A 19,281-nucleotide genomic window follows, 5' to 3' on the forward strand; every position below is an offset into this window, starting at 1 on the left:
ACAAACGATTTCCTATCTTAAAATCAGAAGTTACTAACAAATCAAGCATTTTAGCAGCTAAAAGTCTATGGATTACCAGGTTATATCAGACATGGCAACTTCCACGGTCTGCAAAATAGATCCTCTGTTTTGATATCATAAATTTATTATTTATAAAATCAGATTATGCCAAAGTGGATAGAGATGTCTTTGAAGATTAGAAGAGTTCAAGTATAAGAATAGATGCATCTTAAATGCTTTTGGAGAATATAGCTTGCCATTTTAAGGAAAAATCCAAGCTCAAAAAGAATCTCCCCAAATTGTATAGAAAAAAAATGGCAATCATAGAGATAATATCACTATGAATATAAGTTTTATATATAATAATACAAAAATACCAGCTTTGTAGCATTATAGCTATGAATAAAATTCTCTTTTAACCACAAGAAAGCTATACTAGATTTGGTTATGTTGGTGATTCTCTACAAAAGTTATATTTGACCAGTTTAATGGTCCAGAATGAGAGCCTGTCTTTGCATGTCTATGTTACCATTTTCAAGAAAAACACACACATTACAATTGTTCTAGACAATAAGATAAATGTTGCTTAAATTTAATTATCAAAATGCTTCATCAGATGACAAATGTGAAAATCCAAATGCACATAAAATCTTTAGATGCTCAGAAGCAGACTCGGTCAAGTCATCTGAGGTATTCTGGTATTTATTCAGTTGTTTTTGGAAATCAATATCAGAAGCAATATGTTTCTTGTCTGTTTGCAGGAGGGCATGTCAGCAGATTTTTAAGTATTTTTATTATTATGAATCCAAATATATACATCCCCACATATGGAACATTATTACTGAAACAAAGATTCTGCTGATTTAGAACAATCATGAACATTATTTGTATTAATTATTTATGTCCCAATGTTTCATTATCTTGAAAGCTTATCTCAAAATCAGTCCATATATCAACACATTCTTTTACTTAAGGACTTTGTATTGAAAATTAACCATTTAAAGAATGCTTGTACCCTGACATTCCAATGGTATGCATCCATTCAGGACCAGAATAGTTCAGAATTAAATATAAAAGAGCATTACGCTATATAATTTTACAAACATGTTTGCCTTTTTTTAAAAAAATGACCAAAATTTGAGAAAAATCAGGAAAATCTTAGAAAAAACATGGAGGAATTTGATTACAACTGCACTAATTATAAGATATGTTTAAAAAATTAATAAATTATCTACAGTATTGTTTGGCTTTAGAAAGCAACAAGCAACACATTTGGTTCAATAGTTTAATCCCTTCTCATAGAGTTATCAAGTTGTCTTTGGATTGTTTTGATGAACACAGATTCAAATAGAAAGGAGAACAGGCAGAGAAAATGGAGCCTACAGAGAGCCTCCATCTGGAAGAAAAAGAAGACCTATACGTAGTGTAAAATTGAGAAGAAGCAACAGATCCTCCACCCTGTGACTCATCACTTATGAGTATAAAAATAGGTGACATTAGGTTGTAAGACAACAGTGCTTGCCTATTTTTCTTACATCCAGTGATGGGTCAGTACCTACAATTAATCTCCAACCCAAAAAGTAATGGCACATAGAATAGGTTATGATAGGCACACATTATCATCACACATGTGATTGCATACCCCATTCATCCATAACTACTGACTTTGTACATCTTCTTTTGTAAGAAGGATATACTCTATATGGAGAGCCAAATTTGTTATGGGTGACTCTACTTAGCTGCTACCACTATAAAACAGTATCTAGATTCCAATGGGTTTCAGGGTACATTAACTTAAGGCCCATGCAAATTTTTCTGGGTGCTAAAGCTCCTAAGGCCATTTCTGAAGAACAAGTGTGTGATGAAAAATGGGAAAGGTTCTAAATCTCACACTTAGCTACATTTCACATTCAAGCTTTTGCATTGTTTGGTATTCCCTTTTTTTCATCTGTTTTCAAAGTTTAATAATGCATTTACGTGACTTAGATTGTTCAAATTGAGCACACGCCCCTAAAAGTAAGTTCCACTGAAATTGGCGGGACTTGCTTTGAAACCAATATGTTAATGAACAAAGTAAAACATAAAAGCTGAAAGCTGAATGGAAATTAGGAAGGATCTTCGAAATAAAAATAAAAATGAAATTCCTACTTGGAGCAGTTTATCATTTTCCTAGTTTAATCAGAATAATTGCTGGATGAGGCTTTCTGAGCAAGGCTTTTTTTGTTCTCTTTCTTAAAAATTCCACTTTATTAGTGCACCTGATATATCCTTTTTATGGTCCCCTTTGCAGAAAAGTCACTTCTATTGTGCTTAAAACATTCCAGATTTTTTTGTTTCTCTTGGCTTCTACTATGTGCAGCGGTGTTACCAAACACGACACTTTTTCACAGGATTCATGTAATCTTTATCAGTACATTTAAAGGCTTCAGAAAACTCCAGGTTGTTCTGCAGTGATCCCAGAACCCTTTAGAGCAAGAAAAACAAAAAACACAATTTAGTATTGCTGGATCTATTTGAAAGATCAACGTTTAAGAAAAAAAAAATTGTCATGCTGGCTTTCTTCCATTGCCTTCTGGACCAGAATTACACATTTACTTTTCTTTCTGCAATAAGATGTATACTGACAAATCACCTTCTCTGCCTCCTCCTTCTCCTGTCTTTTGCTTTTTCAGTACCTGATACTCCATACTGGGACCAGAGAAATACAGTATAGTCAGCCTCATGGCTGCTATCACTCATATGTCATTTAGCACATGTGTAGCAAATTAACTTTCATTTCTATCATTTCATATGCTGTACTGAGCACAATCTAAGTCCTGATGACATCTCTGATGCTTGACCACAAACAGTACATTGGATACCTGATTATAAAATACATCCAAATTAAAAGGAAACTGTCCTTGTGGACTAAGACAGGCACTACAGATTGCAACATAACTGGCTGGGAAAAAAGTGGACATATGTTCCAAGTTAGATAGAATTAGATGTGATCTTTCCCAACTGTCATGACGCTGCCAATAATAGGATAAAGATCTGCTCCAACTGAAATCTAATTTGGAAACACTCCAGATTAAGAGAGCTATTTTTTAAAAAATGATGCCAGCTTCAGAATTTTCATGCTGCTTTCATGAAACATAATGAAACATGAATAAAACAAAATGATTCATTTCAAAACTGATATAAAACAGAGCAAAAATTTTGTTTGGTTCTGAAATTTTGTTGATGGCTCATGTATGATAAACATATTGTCTATCATTAGACCATTTAATTTAATAGAGCTGCTTTTCAAATAGTAGTGTGGAGGCTGTTATTATGGATAGGCTTTTCAAACAGTCAGTTTGTACTAGCTGAGAAAATGTTGAACTTATTTAAATATGATAGCCTAACTTCCATCACATCTCTTCCCCTCTCCCCCAACTCCTATAGTGTCTTCCAAAACTTTATTTGGACATGGACGAATAGAATAGAATAGAATAGAATAGAATGGAATGGAATGGAATGGAATGGAATGGAATAGAATAGAATAGAATAGAATAGAATAGAATAGAATAGAATAGAATAGAATAGAATAGAATAGAATAGAATAGAATAGAATAACAGAGTTGGAAGGGACCTTGGAAGTCTTCTAGTCCAACCCCCTGCTTAGGCAGGAAACCCTACACCACTTCAGACAAATGGTTATCCAACATCTTCTTTAAAATTTCCAGTGTTGGAGCATTCACAACTTCTGGAGGCAAGTTGTTCCACTGATTAATTGTTCTAACTGTCAGGAAATTTCTCCTTAGTTCTAAGTTGCTTCTTACATGGTACATTCTTTATGCCAGAGGTCCCTTGGTGTGTGGTGCTGATGCTGTCAATATGGTAGCTGTACAGTTGCTACTGTCATCTTTTTTTTTTTTTTTTACTCTTCCCTCCCTGCAGGATGTTCCTTATCTATTGCAGCTAGTAGAATGGCACTGGTTGTAATAGAGAGGAGGGAGCACTTGGGAGATTATGTCTGCTTGATTAAGTGCAGTGGGATTGCAAATTGTTCCAGGAACAAGGAGGGGGAAGAGCAAACTAGCCAATATTGAATGAGGAAGAAAAAAGAATGAAGAAGAAAAACAACACTCTGGTGCTACAAAGCCCTACACATTAAGCATGGCATTAATCTATGAAGACAAGGGACATATTTTGATTTGAACATAAATAATAGTGTTGTTTTTAAAGGTTCGTTTGAATACTTACCTGAATTTGCCAGGGCTGTGTACATCAGTTTTAATAGAATTGACAGCATATTCCGGCCTGTATGTCCCACACCATACCTTTGAAAACAAAAGAAAAAAAAAGTTTGCAGAAAATATGATTTCATTGAAGTTGCTTCTTTAACTTTTCTGAGGCCAACGCTGTGACATGGAATAGGAAATTGAGACAGTGTGTGGAATATTAATACAGTAGTTGATCTATACAAGCAGCTTGCCCCATTGCCAGTATGAGTTACCGATCATTTCTTGAAGCAGGGATGCATAACAACATCCTCTGCCTGCCTTCAGACCACTAGGAAGGCAACCTTGCCCATCTGTTCTTGTTACTCATTAGAAGTTGGATGTTTCAAGTTATGACAGCTCAAATGGCACAGTCTGGTTTACCTGCTGTGCTTCGTCTCATTGTAAAGTGCCCTCCCCTCCAGTTCTCTTTCCTCTGTAGCCATTTATTTTTTCCAAGTTCACCAGTGGAATGATGAAAACTTAGCCTTGTTTTTTTTTTTAAATAAGCTCACTGATGAAGCAATGAAAGGATGGACTTGAAACTGATAGGAATTCTGCCATTTTGTTATTCTGTCCCAAGGGACTTGAATATTTTCAGAACAGTGATCAATCCCCTTCCCAATCCCCTTCCCTTCCCCTCCAGGGGAACCCATCACTTATGGACTATTGGAAATACAATACACCTAGAAAACATCACTCTGGCCAAAGTGATGGAAAGGACTGAAATCTGCAAAGGGATATCCTAAGCTGGCTTCATTGTCAGTGGTTTATGGACAGGAATCAAGCTGCTTAAATCTGCAATGCAGAAAAGTTCTTAGACAACGTCTAGATGCAAAGTGCTCTAAAAACAAAGTAGAGGGTCACAGGTGAGTTGGTTTCCTTGGCTCACCTCCTTGGCTCACCTCCAGAATGCATTCATTCACAGGGTAGTGATTAACTTAATCTGACAGGCAACACACCTCTTGGTCTGACGACCATGAAGGCAGTCGCCTTAGCAATCCTGCCAGTTCATATTAGAAGGAGAAGAGCCAGCCTGCTGTTTCCAACTTAACTGTGAAATTGTAACTCAAAATAATTTGCAAAGCTTTCAATCAAGCCCAAGCATATTACCTGTGCAAAATTCAGAAAGAATAGTTGTTTATGGTCCAGGTCAAGCCCAGGAAGCCGTTTCTCTTCTCCATTCTTCTGTACGTAAGAGTCATAGGCCTGGCAAATAAAGAGGAAAGGGAAAGATTGTACTGTTTTGAAACAGGACAATACAAGTAAGCATCCGTGAATTCAGCTCCCAGTAAATATACATCGGAAAGAAGTCTAAGAGGTCTGAGCTATCATAAGAATCAAGGGCATTACATTGATTTACCAATGTCCAGTTAATAAAGAGGACAGGAGAGAATCGGTCCAGCATAGGGTGATCACTAGCTTTTCCGTTAAAAAAAAGCCTTATTTCCCTCTCCTTTAAAAACATGGACAGAGAGTAACGTTCAAGTGGAGCTCAGGAACTCTTCCTGCCATGCTTGATTAGTATGCTGAGATGCAAATTATCTAACATGTAAGACAGCAAAGACACCATTCATACATTCATTGTTTCAATAGATCAGAGTTAAAGTAGGAAACCAACTTTGTCAGTGCTTTTTATTTTTTTAATGCTGCTTCTATTGCCAGCTAGTTTTGGTACACAAACATATGCAAACCAGTGGTGGGTTGCCCATGATTCAGACCGGTTTGCAAGAACTGGTAGTAAAACTGGTACGAGGCCCCGCCCACTGTCCTGGATGTCATCATTGGTGATCTACACTTGCTTCACTCATGTGCGCACATGATCCCGTTGCGAACCGGTAGTAAAGGTGCACCCCTGATGCAAACGTTACATACTGGACACTGGTAGATAATGTGGTCAGAAGAAAATGCCACATGAGTATTTTACGACCACTTTTAATACCTCAAATGGCCATTTCTCCAAACTCCATTTCTATCTATGCTTGTTTCAAAATCCTTTTGAAATTTCATTCTGAAAGGTAGTGTTCCTCTAAAAGATCCATCCTCTCTGATTCATCCATATAGATGAATAAAATGTTAAAACCTTCTTCTCTCTTATCATCTTAATGTCCATCGTGAATACCATCCCTCTAATATTAATAAGATCGTTTGCCAGATTAAACACTAAAGGACTGATGGTAAAATTCCTACCCAACATAATACCACTGGAAGTCACACTCTCAAGAAAATTTATTTGTGAGTCTTATACAGTTTGCCTCCCTCATTCTTAATTTGCCACATAAAATATAATGTGGTTTTCAATATGTTCTAAAATGTCAGTTTCTTCTACTTGGAAATGAAAATTGCATTTTGTGGATTGTGAAGCTCTGCCACAACTTTTATTCCCATCAGATTTTTTTCACATCAGTTCACATCTCCAATATACCAACATTTGGGTTCAATCTTCTATACTTTGTCTTCCCAATTTGATCCCCCAGCCTATGATGAATCGTAATGAGAAAGAATACAACTCTATGCATATCAGTTTGTCACCTGGTAGAATGTGATGTCCCACAACACCTTCCATAAAGTATAAAGTTAAATGTAGAAGCAAGTACATTGAATGAATGTATGAATGAACTCATATATTTGACCATTAGTAAAAATTGCCTATAGGAATCACTTTGCACTACTATGAAATATACAATTAATAAAAAAAAAAATTACAACCTTTAGGTACCTTATTTTGGTAAAACTGGTCATGGTTTATTGAGTAAAAAATTCTTTTAAAATGTCAAAATGTCATATAAAAATAAAAGAGTTTTAATCTCTCTGTACGGATAAAACAATGCAATCCTTGCTGGAATGTACTTTGCCTTAGACATTTGGTTAACTTGATAATATGTACACATTTAATTAAGATTTTAAAAGCAATATCAGACAGGAAGTATTTTTTCCATTACTACCATTCCATTTCCATTACTACCAGTAGGAAATTTTACATCATTTAGAATTTTATCAAATGATATTTCAGTAAATTAACTCCCAATAGCTTGCCGAATTCACTATAACATATTATTTATAACCTCAAATCTATTGATTACTTTTTATAAGTAGGAACTCTGAATTGTATGTTTAATTCTGTAAGCAGCCTAGCAGCTTTTAAAATTAAGAAACAAGAACATGATGGAATGTTGAGAAGATGCTTAGTGAAATAATGGAGTAATGTATCTTTGAGGGCCCATTAAACACATACAAATTCATGGATCTTAGCAGATTTGCAGAGTACTATCTTTCTTATTCTGGCTGGGGATGATAAATCTATTACAACATTTAAGGAGGGCAACTGACAGAGGAAGCAAGTGCAGAATTCGCATTTCACAGTATATTGTATATAGAACTTGCACAACTACACAATGAAAATAATGGTGACATGCACCAGAAGAGCTTTTGAAAGATATGAAAATAAAAGAGAGGAAGAGAGACAGGTTGGAGACAGAGTAGAATTGGGGAATACAATGACCAACTATGCATTAAAAAGTGATGTATATAAGTTTATATGGAGGAAAATTTTTTTAGAGGTTTAATAAACCAGACCTGTGTCAAAGAAGTACCATTGGAAACCTGTATTTCAATGAATAAATTCCAAGAAATAATCTAGTTGTGAAGAAAGTAGCCATTTCTCACCCTGTATGCTTGTCTAATGCCACCATTATCAGCAATATTTTCACCAAGAGTATTGACTCCACTGAGCTGAAAGGGAAAAAAAATGAAGAAATGAAAATGGACCCTGGTTTTCTTTTCTTTTTATTCTTTTCTTTCACCATCTAACTAATTAAAGATAATCAAGTTCCAAGAAGAACAATGAATGTCTTCAAGGTCAAAATACAATAAAAATTATGAAATCTAAAGGGAAATGTTTCATTATTAATTTCTGTGAAAGGGATCCCACAGAAAAAGGAAAGTCTGTAATATGATCTATTGCACATCTGGTTCAAATTTTCCATAACATGTATATTTTCCATCTTCCCATCTTCCCTTTTCTATAAAAATTGGTCCTCTGCTTGCACAAAATAAACAAGATATTGCACAGACCTCAAGGTGAATTTTGAGAAATGGCTATTATGGTTCTTGAAGCCCATCACCAGGAATTTCCATAAGGATATGCAGTTACAATGAAGAAGTTTGAAATTCAAAATAAAAACTCTATTTAAGTGCAGAGATGGACATTTATAGGCTGTTAATGGAATGAAAATGATAGAACTTAACATTGTTGCCTTGAGAATACATATTTGTTGTATTTACATATTCCTGTAATAAAAGACCCTAACTCTTAAGAGCATATAAGCATAATCAATTGATCAATATTTTCTATTGTAGGGAGAACAGTATAGTGAAATTCCAGTTAACCAAAATGAATAAACCTTATTTTATTGAACTGCTGATACTTTGATTCTGTACTAATCTGGAAGGCAACCCACTTTTAGTAATAAACGGGAGACATAAAGGTGAGTTTATGATAGAAAGCAGATAAGACTTTCTTTTATATGAAGGTAAGTGTAGAATTTGATTCCTGCTTGCTGGAGTTTTTTGTGTGTAGAAGAGGAAAGATCAGGGAAATTTTTTTTTAAAAAATATTAAGCTAATTTTGGGCTTACTCTTCATGTTTTGTGAAAAAATGGTAGAAAATGAGTCCCTTGGGCGGCATAGAAATGCGACAAAATAAATAAATAAAATAAATGATTATTTTTATCCATAATTGCAAAACAAAACAAGATGAACAGATCAGAGTGCTAGAGCCCTCTGTGTTGCCCATCCTAGCAAAATTTTGCTTCCATGGGCTCCTTTTTCTACTTTTTCCAACATTACTATGCAGAGAAGCTTGAAAAATTTATATTTAATTAATCACAGCATGTTTGAGAGCTGAACCTGGTGGTAAATTTTTCAAATTTGTACCCCGCATTTGACCTGCTTAAAAGTTTCAGAGACTGAGTAGATTTAAAATCAAAATGCCTGAGCACTTTGGTATTTAAATATTTTTAAATTACAGCTACAATATATAATACAATCTTTAAAATACATTCTATATACATGAAATACATAAAACATAAAACACATATTTTAAATCTTAATTATCTTTTAAAAAATCTATGAACATGACAATATTCTGATAATATTCTGACAATAATGCAGAAATGTTCAATTATGCCAGTTAACAAAGGCCAAATTTAAGTTAGGCTAACAAATAAGGATCAACCAGTTGTTTTTTTTTTTAAAAAAATTACCTTCTGAAATAAAGCAATCTTTTGTTCATTTAAAAGCAAACAACTTCCATTTTCTCCTTTCAGGAATGTGAGTTGATAAGTACAGAAGAGTTTGAAGCTAAAATTTTGGATTGTGTCTGTATGTGTGTGTCAATGTATATTTCAGATTTGTATGCCAATCTCCTTGACAATCCCAGCCTGCATGAGTTTAATATTATGTCCAAATGGGACAAAATGTCCATTTTTCTATGCTATCTTTGAATTCTAGCAGATGAACCTTGAGAAGTGACAACCAACCAAATGTTGAACTTATCCTTCAGGAAACAAATTTGAGAATCATTCTGATAGATAACACAAATGTTTAGATTTACTGAATAGAAATCCAGTCTTCTAAGAACTGGTCCCCTATTTATATATGCTTTGTTGCATAATGAAATAAAATGGCACACCCAAAATATACATTGTAAATTTTGTATTAAAAAAACCCACATACGTTTTGTCCAGCAGCTAGATCCCATGAAAAATTCCCATACTGATATATCATGCACTGAGATTGACTTTTAAAATTGTTTGCAGATTCTTTAGTCCACCAGTCTATGAGGTCCCCTTCTGCATTAAAATTTCTACCTGCAATACAAATGAAATATGCATAAATAGAATTAGAAAGGCATAGGTAATAAAAAATGGCATTATATCACAGTTAAATATGCCAAGAGTGTAGGGTTTTTTTAAGAAAACTTTCCTAAAGAGTTCAAGATAGGATCCAATATACGCAAAGTAGGAATGGCTGTGGAGGTAGTTCTCAATTTATGTTCACAGCTGGGACCAGAACATCTCTTGCTAAATGATGGGTTGTTAAGTGAGTCATTATGTCACCAGACCCAATTTTACAACCTTTTTTGCCACTGTTGTTACACAAATATGGCTTTTCTCTTCTTGGAAGCCAAGTGAAAAGGTCACAAATGCTGATCACATGACTGCAGGATGCTGTGACCTTCATAATTGCAAGCCACTTACCAAACACCTGCTTCATGATCATGTGGCCATAGGGATGCTGCGATGGTTGTAACTATGAGGACCAGTCACAGGTCACTTTTTCCAGCATAGTTGTAACTTCAAACAGATGGTCATATGCTGAGCACTACTTTCATGAACTGTGCCTTGTGCCACATCCTTTTCTATATATATAAAAAAGGAACTTGTTTGTTGCCCTGCTGCACCCATTTTCAAGCTCACCTTGCATCAGTAAATATGTAGTGAACCCACAGCTTGGAAAAGAAGGAAGAAAACCTATTAGGAAAAAAGTATCTATTCCTAACTATAATGAAGCCAAAATGAGAAACCTGTGTAGTAATAAGATGTCATAAGCTCCACTCTTTTGCATTTGTGTTGTGAAATTACACACAGGTACATAAAGAACAGAGGCGGCAGTGCAACATTACCAAGTGTTTTGCCCAGCAAGGATACTTATGGGTATTTCCTTTTGAACTATCCAAATCACACCTAGTTCTCATGTACATTATCATTCTGATTCATTGTTGAAGTATTCAGCCAGCATGCTTTTCAGTGATGCAACATATATCTGGTTAACTAATTCTGCTGTTAATAGAATGAGTGAAGCTTTCACCCTCTCCAAAAGCTGTTTAGTCCACAGATTTGAAGCATAGGATATTTTTCCTTCCATTGGCTTAATCTTATCCCAGAGACTTTGCAGGCTTCAGATAGAAGTGTGTTTAGATTACGTAGTCTCCCCTAAGCTTCCATCTGCTTGCACATCTAATGACTGGCAGAAATTGCCTTCTGCTGGTTCCCCACTGCTTCATAATAAAGTATCGTGCAATGCTAGGACTAAATATGTCTATTTTTTATATTATCTCTATCTCTGACCAGGTGTAAACACAGGTAGTCTTTGCTTATTGACCACGCTTTCAGTGACCATTCAAAGTTATGACATTGCTGAAAAGGGAGACTTATGACCAGTCCTTGAAGTTGTGATTATTGCAGTATCCCCAGTTATGTGATAGGAATCCAGGCAGTTGGCAACTGGCACATATTGATGATGGTTGCAGTATCCCATGGTCACAGCATCACCATTTGCAACCTTCATAGCTGGCTTTCAAAATGTAAAGCCAGCAAGAAGTCGCAAGTTGCGGTTATGGATATCACATTTAATGAGCCACAGTGATTCGCTTAATGGCTGCAGCCAGAATGGATGTTGTAAGTTGGCATGATCACATGTAACCTCATTTACTGACTGTGCCATTTAGTGATGGAGTTGCCAGTCCTAATTGCAATTGGTAAGGTGTAAGTGTCTGTATGCATATGTAGATGTATAGGGATATATGAATGACAGGACTAATATTTCAATAAGTGGCTTTATTACAAATTCCTAACTGCAACTAATGTCCTTGATATGATGTTTTGTATAGCAATATTACTTGCCCCCAACAATTTGGATCCTCATTTTACCAACTTCAGAAGGATGGAAGGCTGAATCAACCTTGACCCAGTGAGGATCGAACCCCTGGCAGTCAGCAGAAGTAGCCTGCAGCAGTACTGCATTCTAACCACTGCGCCACCACATAAGCACTGTTACGTTAGTTGATTGGCATTTTAACATAATGAAAGCATTTCCAAGAAACATGGGCCTGGTAATTTGTTTCTTTGTTGCTCTTTTCATAGGCAAAAGGGAAATACACATGAATAGACACTTACAATAGTAGGCAAAGTTAACACTGTTATGTCACACTAATGTAGCATGGTAGTTAGAATGTTGGATCAGACATAGGGATATTTTAGTCATTCTAGTCTACCCTCATCCACTGAAACTGCTTTGGAGTCAATTTACCATACAGGCTTGTTGTGGGGATAAAATGTAGGAAGGTAAAATGAGTTTCAATTTGGGAGGGAAAAGGCAAGATATAAATCAAATCACTCACTCATTCACTCGCTCACTCAATCAATCTTCAATTGGTGGAGTACTTTTTTCCTCTAGTGCAAATGTTATTGAAAAATACTATAGCAATATCTCTTTTCCCCTTGAATTTATTTATGAAATCTTGTTTGTTTGTTTGTTTTGTCTTACCATTGTCATCAAAGCCATGGGTGATTTCATGTCCAATGACCATGCCAATTCCACCAAAATTCAGAGACTTAGACTGTGATGCACTAAAGAAGGGCGGCTGCAAAATCCCTGCAGGAAAAACTATACAGAAAGATGAGACCAGGGATTTCAGTGTTAATATCTTGTATACCTGCAGAACTTTAAAGCAGAATAAATTCTAGCAAGGAAATAACTGGAGATCAAATTCAGTTATTGCTCTTTTTGCATTGTGCTTACATCCATCTGAAAGTCATTTTCATTATAGCAAGATATAAATGTATAATGTCTTGCTCTTGATTGTCTCAATTGCTATGTCACCTAACAGGACCCAGAAATTAAAGATGGCATAAGGAATACTGTTAACGAAGAAAGAACATTGCTACTCATTTTCTATTTTGCCTGAGTTTTGTCTAAGGAGAGAATTGAACAATACAAAAAGCTGATTGAAGGAGAAGGATTATATTTCAGTTTAATAGATACACAGTGGTCTTGAATGAATTTATATATGTGCACGTTTTATGTTAGAATATGAAGTTATTTGCCAGTGATCTGACTGAATCTCTAAGTATTATCTTTGAGGAAATCTGTAAAATGAGGGAAGTATTAAAAACTAGAGAAGGTTAAATATTGTCCCTGTCTTCAAAACCGGGGGCAAATAAGATAGCAATAGCAATAACAATAGCACTTAGACTTATATACTGCTTCACAGTGCTTTACAGCCCTTTCTAAGTGGTTTACAGAGTCAGCATATTGCCCCCAACAATCTGGGTCCTCATTTTACCAGCCTTGGAAGGATGGAAGGCTGAGTCAAACTTGAGCCTGGTTTCAAACTGCCAAATTGCAGGCAGCCATCAGTCAACAGAAGTAGACTGCAGTACTGCATTCTAACCACTGTGCCACCAAGGATCTAAGGATCTACAGACTATAAGCATGACAATGATAGTAGATCATTGAATACTAGAAGATTCTACGGCATATTATAAAGCAACCAATCTATAAACTCTCTGAAAACAAGATTGTGCTTAATAAACATCCAAAGCAAGAGAAATCTACAAAGAGGTTTTAATTGCCTATAATTTAGTGGATGTCAGATTAAGTGGAACAATTTCAGATAGGACATACCCCCCCTCCAAATAATAGACAAGTCTGTTGCATCTACATTTCTGGTGAGTTATGTCACTTACGTAATGATGCCATAATAAACATTATGCCATTTAAGTTAATTTACATCACTTGCTCAATTATGTCATTAAACAAATCACCACATGATGCAATATGCAATTTAATGGATATTTGGGAGTAACAGACACTTGTTCTCCCAACTGAACTATTAAAACTTGATTTATAATTTCATTTTTTAAGTAGGCAATTTATGTTAAATCTACTTTTTAAGCAGGTAGTTTATGAACATAATGTATCTTGATTTTAGCACAGCATTTGTCAAAGCATTTCATACTTAATTAGTCATACTAATTAAGGATGAAATGAACAGCAAAACACCATAGCAGACACAGCTCATTATTGGCTCCTTATCAAATGTGAATGAGAAACTGTTATTCCATAGTGTTCAATATTTTTAATGGAATTGGAAGAAGTGGACTGAGTACTTATGAAGATGAAGCAAAACTAGGAATGAGACCTAATCTCAAAAACAGAAACAAAATTCAAAACAATATTAATAGATTAGAGATCTGTAACCAAGAGTTACAGTATATATCTTTTAAATGAAAACGTATTCATTTTTAAAATATCAAAAATCTAACTTCTGATTTAACTGCTACTTTAGGTATGATTGCAAAGTTTAAATGATGTGGTAAGTTATATGCCACATTTGTAGCTCTGATACATAAAAGTGTATATGAATAAAGTATGTTTTCAATCCATGGGAAGTGTTTTAAAAATTTCCCATCTTTCTCCACTTTGAAGACACATTTTCAATGTGACTTTGAAAATACTCTTTACAGACTGAAGTGAAGTATGAAATTTTAGTATTGCCTCTGTAATGAATTTACTAAGACAAAATTTAATTTCATTCAAGTAAAAGTCCATGTATGGAATTTTCTCATCTTATGTTTTTCTTTTCAGCTTCCTTCAAAACAAATTATAAGGATATATTTGGGTGAAATAGATAATTCTTTCTCCCTCCCCTCTAGTGCCACAGGTGAAAATAGTTCTTTTCAGTTGACTAATTAGTATTACATTTTAATTTTCAATTTCTTGATGTCACACTGGTGAGGTAATTTTGGATAAAACACCCATACCTAGTTATTCACTTCTTCTTTAGAAACTGCTCATTGGCTTATAAAAGGCATTTTACAATTTTCCAGGGTATCTTTGAAGATTAGGGTAATAACATCAATCAGCAATGATTATATAACAGCATTAGCTCTTCTAAATTTGTTTCATTAAAATAGGGCTAAACAAACTCAGAACATTCAGAGATTCGGTCACTGAGACTGTGTAGCAATATTACTAGTTTTCAACGTGTTTCTTTTTTTTTTTTTTTTACAAACAAAGAAGTTGGAAATAGTCTGAGTACTATTAAACTCCCAACTCTCCTGCATAAAACACCTCTGAGATTTTCAGTCCCATTTTCATTTGGGAATGTAATTTTTCTATAATATTTTTTTTAAAATGCTGCCTTTAGGCTAAAAGGGATTGCCTTCCTCTAATGTGAGAAATGAAATCAATGCTCTTGGGAAGGTCTCTCCCTTCCAGTTGTTTTTTGCTCTGTTGAATCTATCAGGTTGATATTTCACAATTTCCAAAGGAAAACAGAATTTCCTTTCCAACCCAGACCTTTAAAGCAAGTAGCCAAAGTAAATCACAAAAGAGAGAAAGGTTATAAAACCACCTCAGATAAGAACTGCATTCTACATAGCAAGTTATTGAGCTTCTGGTTAAAAACATGAGATGTCCAAAAAGTATGTAATAGTATCTGAGCTTCAGTATAGAAAGTATAAACGAGCAGATAGAAAGGAAATAAATTCCAAATCCTGACCCAGTCATGATCCATATGAATGCTGGGATTTGACAGGAGGCTTAAAAAATCACTTTCTCCTTCCCAAGTGACTAGAGCAGCTTCTTCCAAGCTAACATTCTCCTCATGTGCTGAACTACAACTCCTCATCAGCTTGATTGGGTGCAATTGTAGACAGCCCATCTGGAGGGCAGCAGGTAGGGATGGCTAGATTAAGCAATATTCACTTACCAATTTGATTTCTGCTAGGTGAATAAAATGCATTGACAACAGCAGCTCCAGTTATCCATCTGCAGAAAATTTAATTAACACATGAAAATGTTAAAGTTGACATCCAGAGGAGGAGGAAATACAATATATTTTAATTCCTCTGAATCTGGATATTATTGAAACAAAACATATAAATGGCATGCTTCTGATGATTGAAAGAACCATGACAAGGTTTCAGCTTTGCACAACATTTTATTTGCTAGTGGGATTCTTTGTGTTAGCTTGGCTGAAATGATAGATTGGATCAATCTGCAGCAAATATTTCAATTTTTTTCATACATAAATGAGCCTCACTGAGATGAAATAAACCACAAGCTAATGTTTATGATGTAAACTGGCAATGAACCTTGAGCTCTTCTGTTTTTCCTAAGGCACTCCTCTATATATGCAGTAACCATAAAAATCTGTTAGCTTTCCATTATATTTGTCAATAATGGAAGAGAAGGCCAAAAGATGGAATTTTGACCTGAAATGTTTTTAATATGTTCAACAAATATCTTGGAACTGAATCAACATTGCTCATAATTCTTTGTTTTATGATTACTTAATAAAGTAATTAAAGTAACTTAAAGGAAATTACATCAAAGTCATATTGACAGATATGTTTTAAAGATGCACTCTGCTTTGAAGAATAAGCAATGTTCTGCCTGGTTAATTGCTGAATAAATTGTGCCCTATTAAGATAAACCAAATACAAGAGCAATTTAGCTATTATTTCAACCTAGTTATACTATTTATTCATAATAAACATTTTTATTGGCTTACTTTCAATTAATCAATAAGCATTCTTTGGATTATTGTGTATTCCCCATGGCCTGCATGGAAACTAATGTATGTGAATTTCAATCTTCTCCTAATCAAGATAACAAACTTGTTTTTTCACTATAGTGTGTTTGACTAACTTGGTAGTTTGCAATTGTGCAACTGGTTTCATACACTTAATTCTATATGACATTTTTCATATAAGAAATACTCAAGGTCACATTTTTTCTTCAGAAACATTTTGAACTTATTCCATGACACTATTTACTCCTATGCATATCAGTACTATTAATACTTATTTCTCATTGTTTCCATTGTTGTACCATAAATACAAGAGTTCTTTGGTGAATTGATGCATTATCACTATTCTACAGTTCACTTATGTTGTTTAGACTCACATTGCATCATTTGTCAAAAGCTGATTTTGTTTAATTATCATTATAATATTATAACAAAATATAAAACTATTTACTGATAAAGTAATACTGGCTGCTCTGAAGATCACCCATCTATTAGTATCAAAAAAAAAAAAAAAAAGGACATAGTGTCCCAGATAATCTCTAAGGACTACTGCAAACATACCTTCATCACAGTTAAAGGAATGGAATAGGAATTCAATGAGCCAGCAATACCACATTATCAGAGGATAATCCCTGTGCATTCATTCACATGTGCATAGGGACTATGACTAGAGTTTTCATTGGGCTCAAGATCTCCTCATTTCAACCCCGAGCTACAAATATTCTGCTTTATTGGTACAATCCAACTCATTCAGGATTTTGCCTCAATCTGCCTTGGCCTACTTAGTCTTGTACCTTCAGTTCCTTTCTCAAAGGAGAAAAAGAAGTGCCTTTTTGTATAGAAAAAGGCAGTGGATCATCAGCATATGAAAGGTCTGAGCTGGAAATGACACAGTTGATTGTAGACCCTGTCCTCATTACTGATGGGAGAAGACTATCAGAGCATCCCATCCAATCAGAAAGCTTTTGAGCTTCTTCTATGGTTTAAGGAACCTTGCTTCATTTACTATTCATTCCCCCTTCTGCAAGATGAAACTTTTTTTTCCTTCTATGGAAAGAAAGGAAGGTTGGAATGATGCTCCACAAAAAAAGCTTGTTGGAAGTTATAGAGTCTTCAGTCTTAATGTTTGTAGATTGTATTATTTGGGAGTCACATCATTCACAATTATTAATTGCTCACATCACACAACTGTGCTATTATAGACATGTTCTATAATAGCTCCTTTAGGATGGATTTTTCTCAACATTTCTTCTCTCACTGTTGCACATCTGTCAGGTAACAGAACTAACAGGGCAGATGTGAGCTCTAGGGAAAGATTACAGAAAAATGACCCCAGAGGACTATGTCTATCTCAGCTCATGGAGATTCTTCTAGTGCTACAGATGGAGTTTTAAAATACTTCTTTACAACAGGGAAAGGTACTATTTTTAGGCCAATAGCCACACTCAGGAGTGAATGATAGGTTAGGAATTGTATATATATTTGTAGGAATATACAAACTTTTTTCTCAAAAACATACTGAAGAAATTGGCAGTAATGGATGCAACAATGAATAGACTGAAGAAGGAATGCAAAGTGGAGAGACATAACCTAATTATGGGAAGCCATACATTCCAGGGGAACAGATTTCCCTTTTAGCATAAGGAATGATTGCTACAGCATAAAGTTGGTAGTCTTTTTGATTACAAACAGATGTTCTTACAAATAGTCAACAATCCATATTTAAATTCAAACTATATAAATACGTACTCATCTTTGTCCACTTTTTCTTTAAGTTTCTTTAGCCTTTCCTTCTGGCCAAATCTTAAATTCTCAATCAAGTTCTCAAAATATTCTTCTTCCTTGTAGGTCAACTTAAATAAAAATATGAGAGAATGAGCAATAATGTTTGCGCATACAAAAATATACACAGAAACTGTGGAAAATATTAGGGCAAAATATTGTTGGCTAGTTTATATCTAGGTGTGTTATATAAACCTAGCCATTGTGGCTAGCTTGCAGTTCATTGAGTTGTACAAATCAAGGCAATTTAATTAATTTAATAAATATTGATTTAATTAACTATGAATTAATGTGTTGTGTAATCACAATTACACAACACATTAATTTCCCTGGAGAGAAAGAGGGAGGCGAATATTGGACTTACATTTATAGTTGAAATATAAGTATATGCAAGCCCTATACTCGTGATGGCGAACCTATGGCACGTGTGCCACAGGTGGCATGTGGAGCCATATATGTGGGCACACGAGCGTTGCCCTAGCTCAGCTCCAGCACACATGTGCGTGCCAGCCACCTGATTTTCTGGTCTTCTGGGCCCACTGGACGTCGGGAAACGGGCTGTTTCTGGCCTCCAGAGGGCCTCTGGGTGGGTGGGGAAGGCCGTTTTCGCCCTCCCTAGGCTCCTAGAAAGGCTCTGGAGCCTGGGGAGGGTAAAAAAACGGGCCTTCTGATATCACCATGCCATCGTGTGTCAATAGTGGGGAGAACATGGGGGAGTCGCATGTACATGCATGGTGGGTTGGGGCACATTGAATTATGGGTGTGGGCATGTGCGCGCGCAACCCCACTGCGCTCCCCCCGCTTTTGGCACGTGATGGCAAAAAGGTTAGCCATCACTGCCCTACACATTCCTGAAGGATTCTCAATTTCTCTTCT

The 19,281-nt window shown here is 35.3% G+C and overlaps 1 protein-coding gene across 5 annotated transcripts in view; it reads right to left on the reverse strand.

Annotated features, from left to right (window-relative positions):
• Positions 1-564: 564 nt before the first annotated feature.
• Positions 565-19,281, reverse strand: part of MME (membrane metalloendopeptidase) — a 71,327-nt gene continuing 52,610 nt past the window's right edge. For all 5 annotated transcript variants that reach the window (XM_034439169.3, XM_034439170.3, XM_034439171.3 and 2 more), the window contains exons 16-23: positions 18,373-18,476; positions 15,802-15,860; positions 12,573-12,692; positions 9,981-10,114; positions 7,911-7,976; positions 5,358-5,453; positions 4,228-4,304; positions 565-2,464 (exon numbers count right to left, since the gene is read on the reverse strand). In XM_034439169.3, coding sequence (XP_034295060.1) covers positions 2,365-2,464; positions 4,228-4,304; positions 5,358-5,453; positions 7,911-7,976; positions 9,981-10,114; positions 12,573-12,692; positions 15,802-15,860; positions 18,373-18,476 — 756 coding nt within the window. In that variant the 3' untranslated portion in view covers positions 565-2,364. The remainder of the gene's footprint in view (positions 2,465-4,227; positions 4,305-5,357; positions 5,454-7,910; positions 7,977-9,980; positions 10,115-12,572; positions 12,693-15,801; positions 15,861-18,372; positions 18,477-19,281) is intronic.

This window comes from Pantherophis guttatus, chromosome 6 (assembly GCF_059756535.1).
Source record: "Pantherophis guttatus breed Tessera chromosome 6, ASM5975653v1, whole genome shotgun sequence".
NCBI lineage: Eukaryota > Metazoa > Chordata > Lepidosauria > Squamata > Colubridae > Pantherophis > Pantherophis guttatus.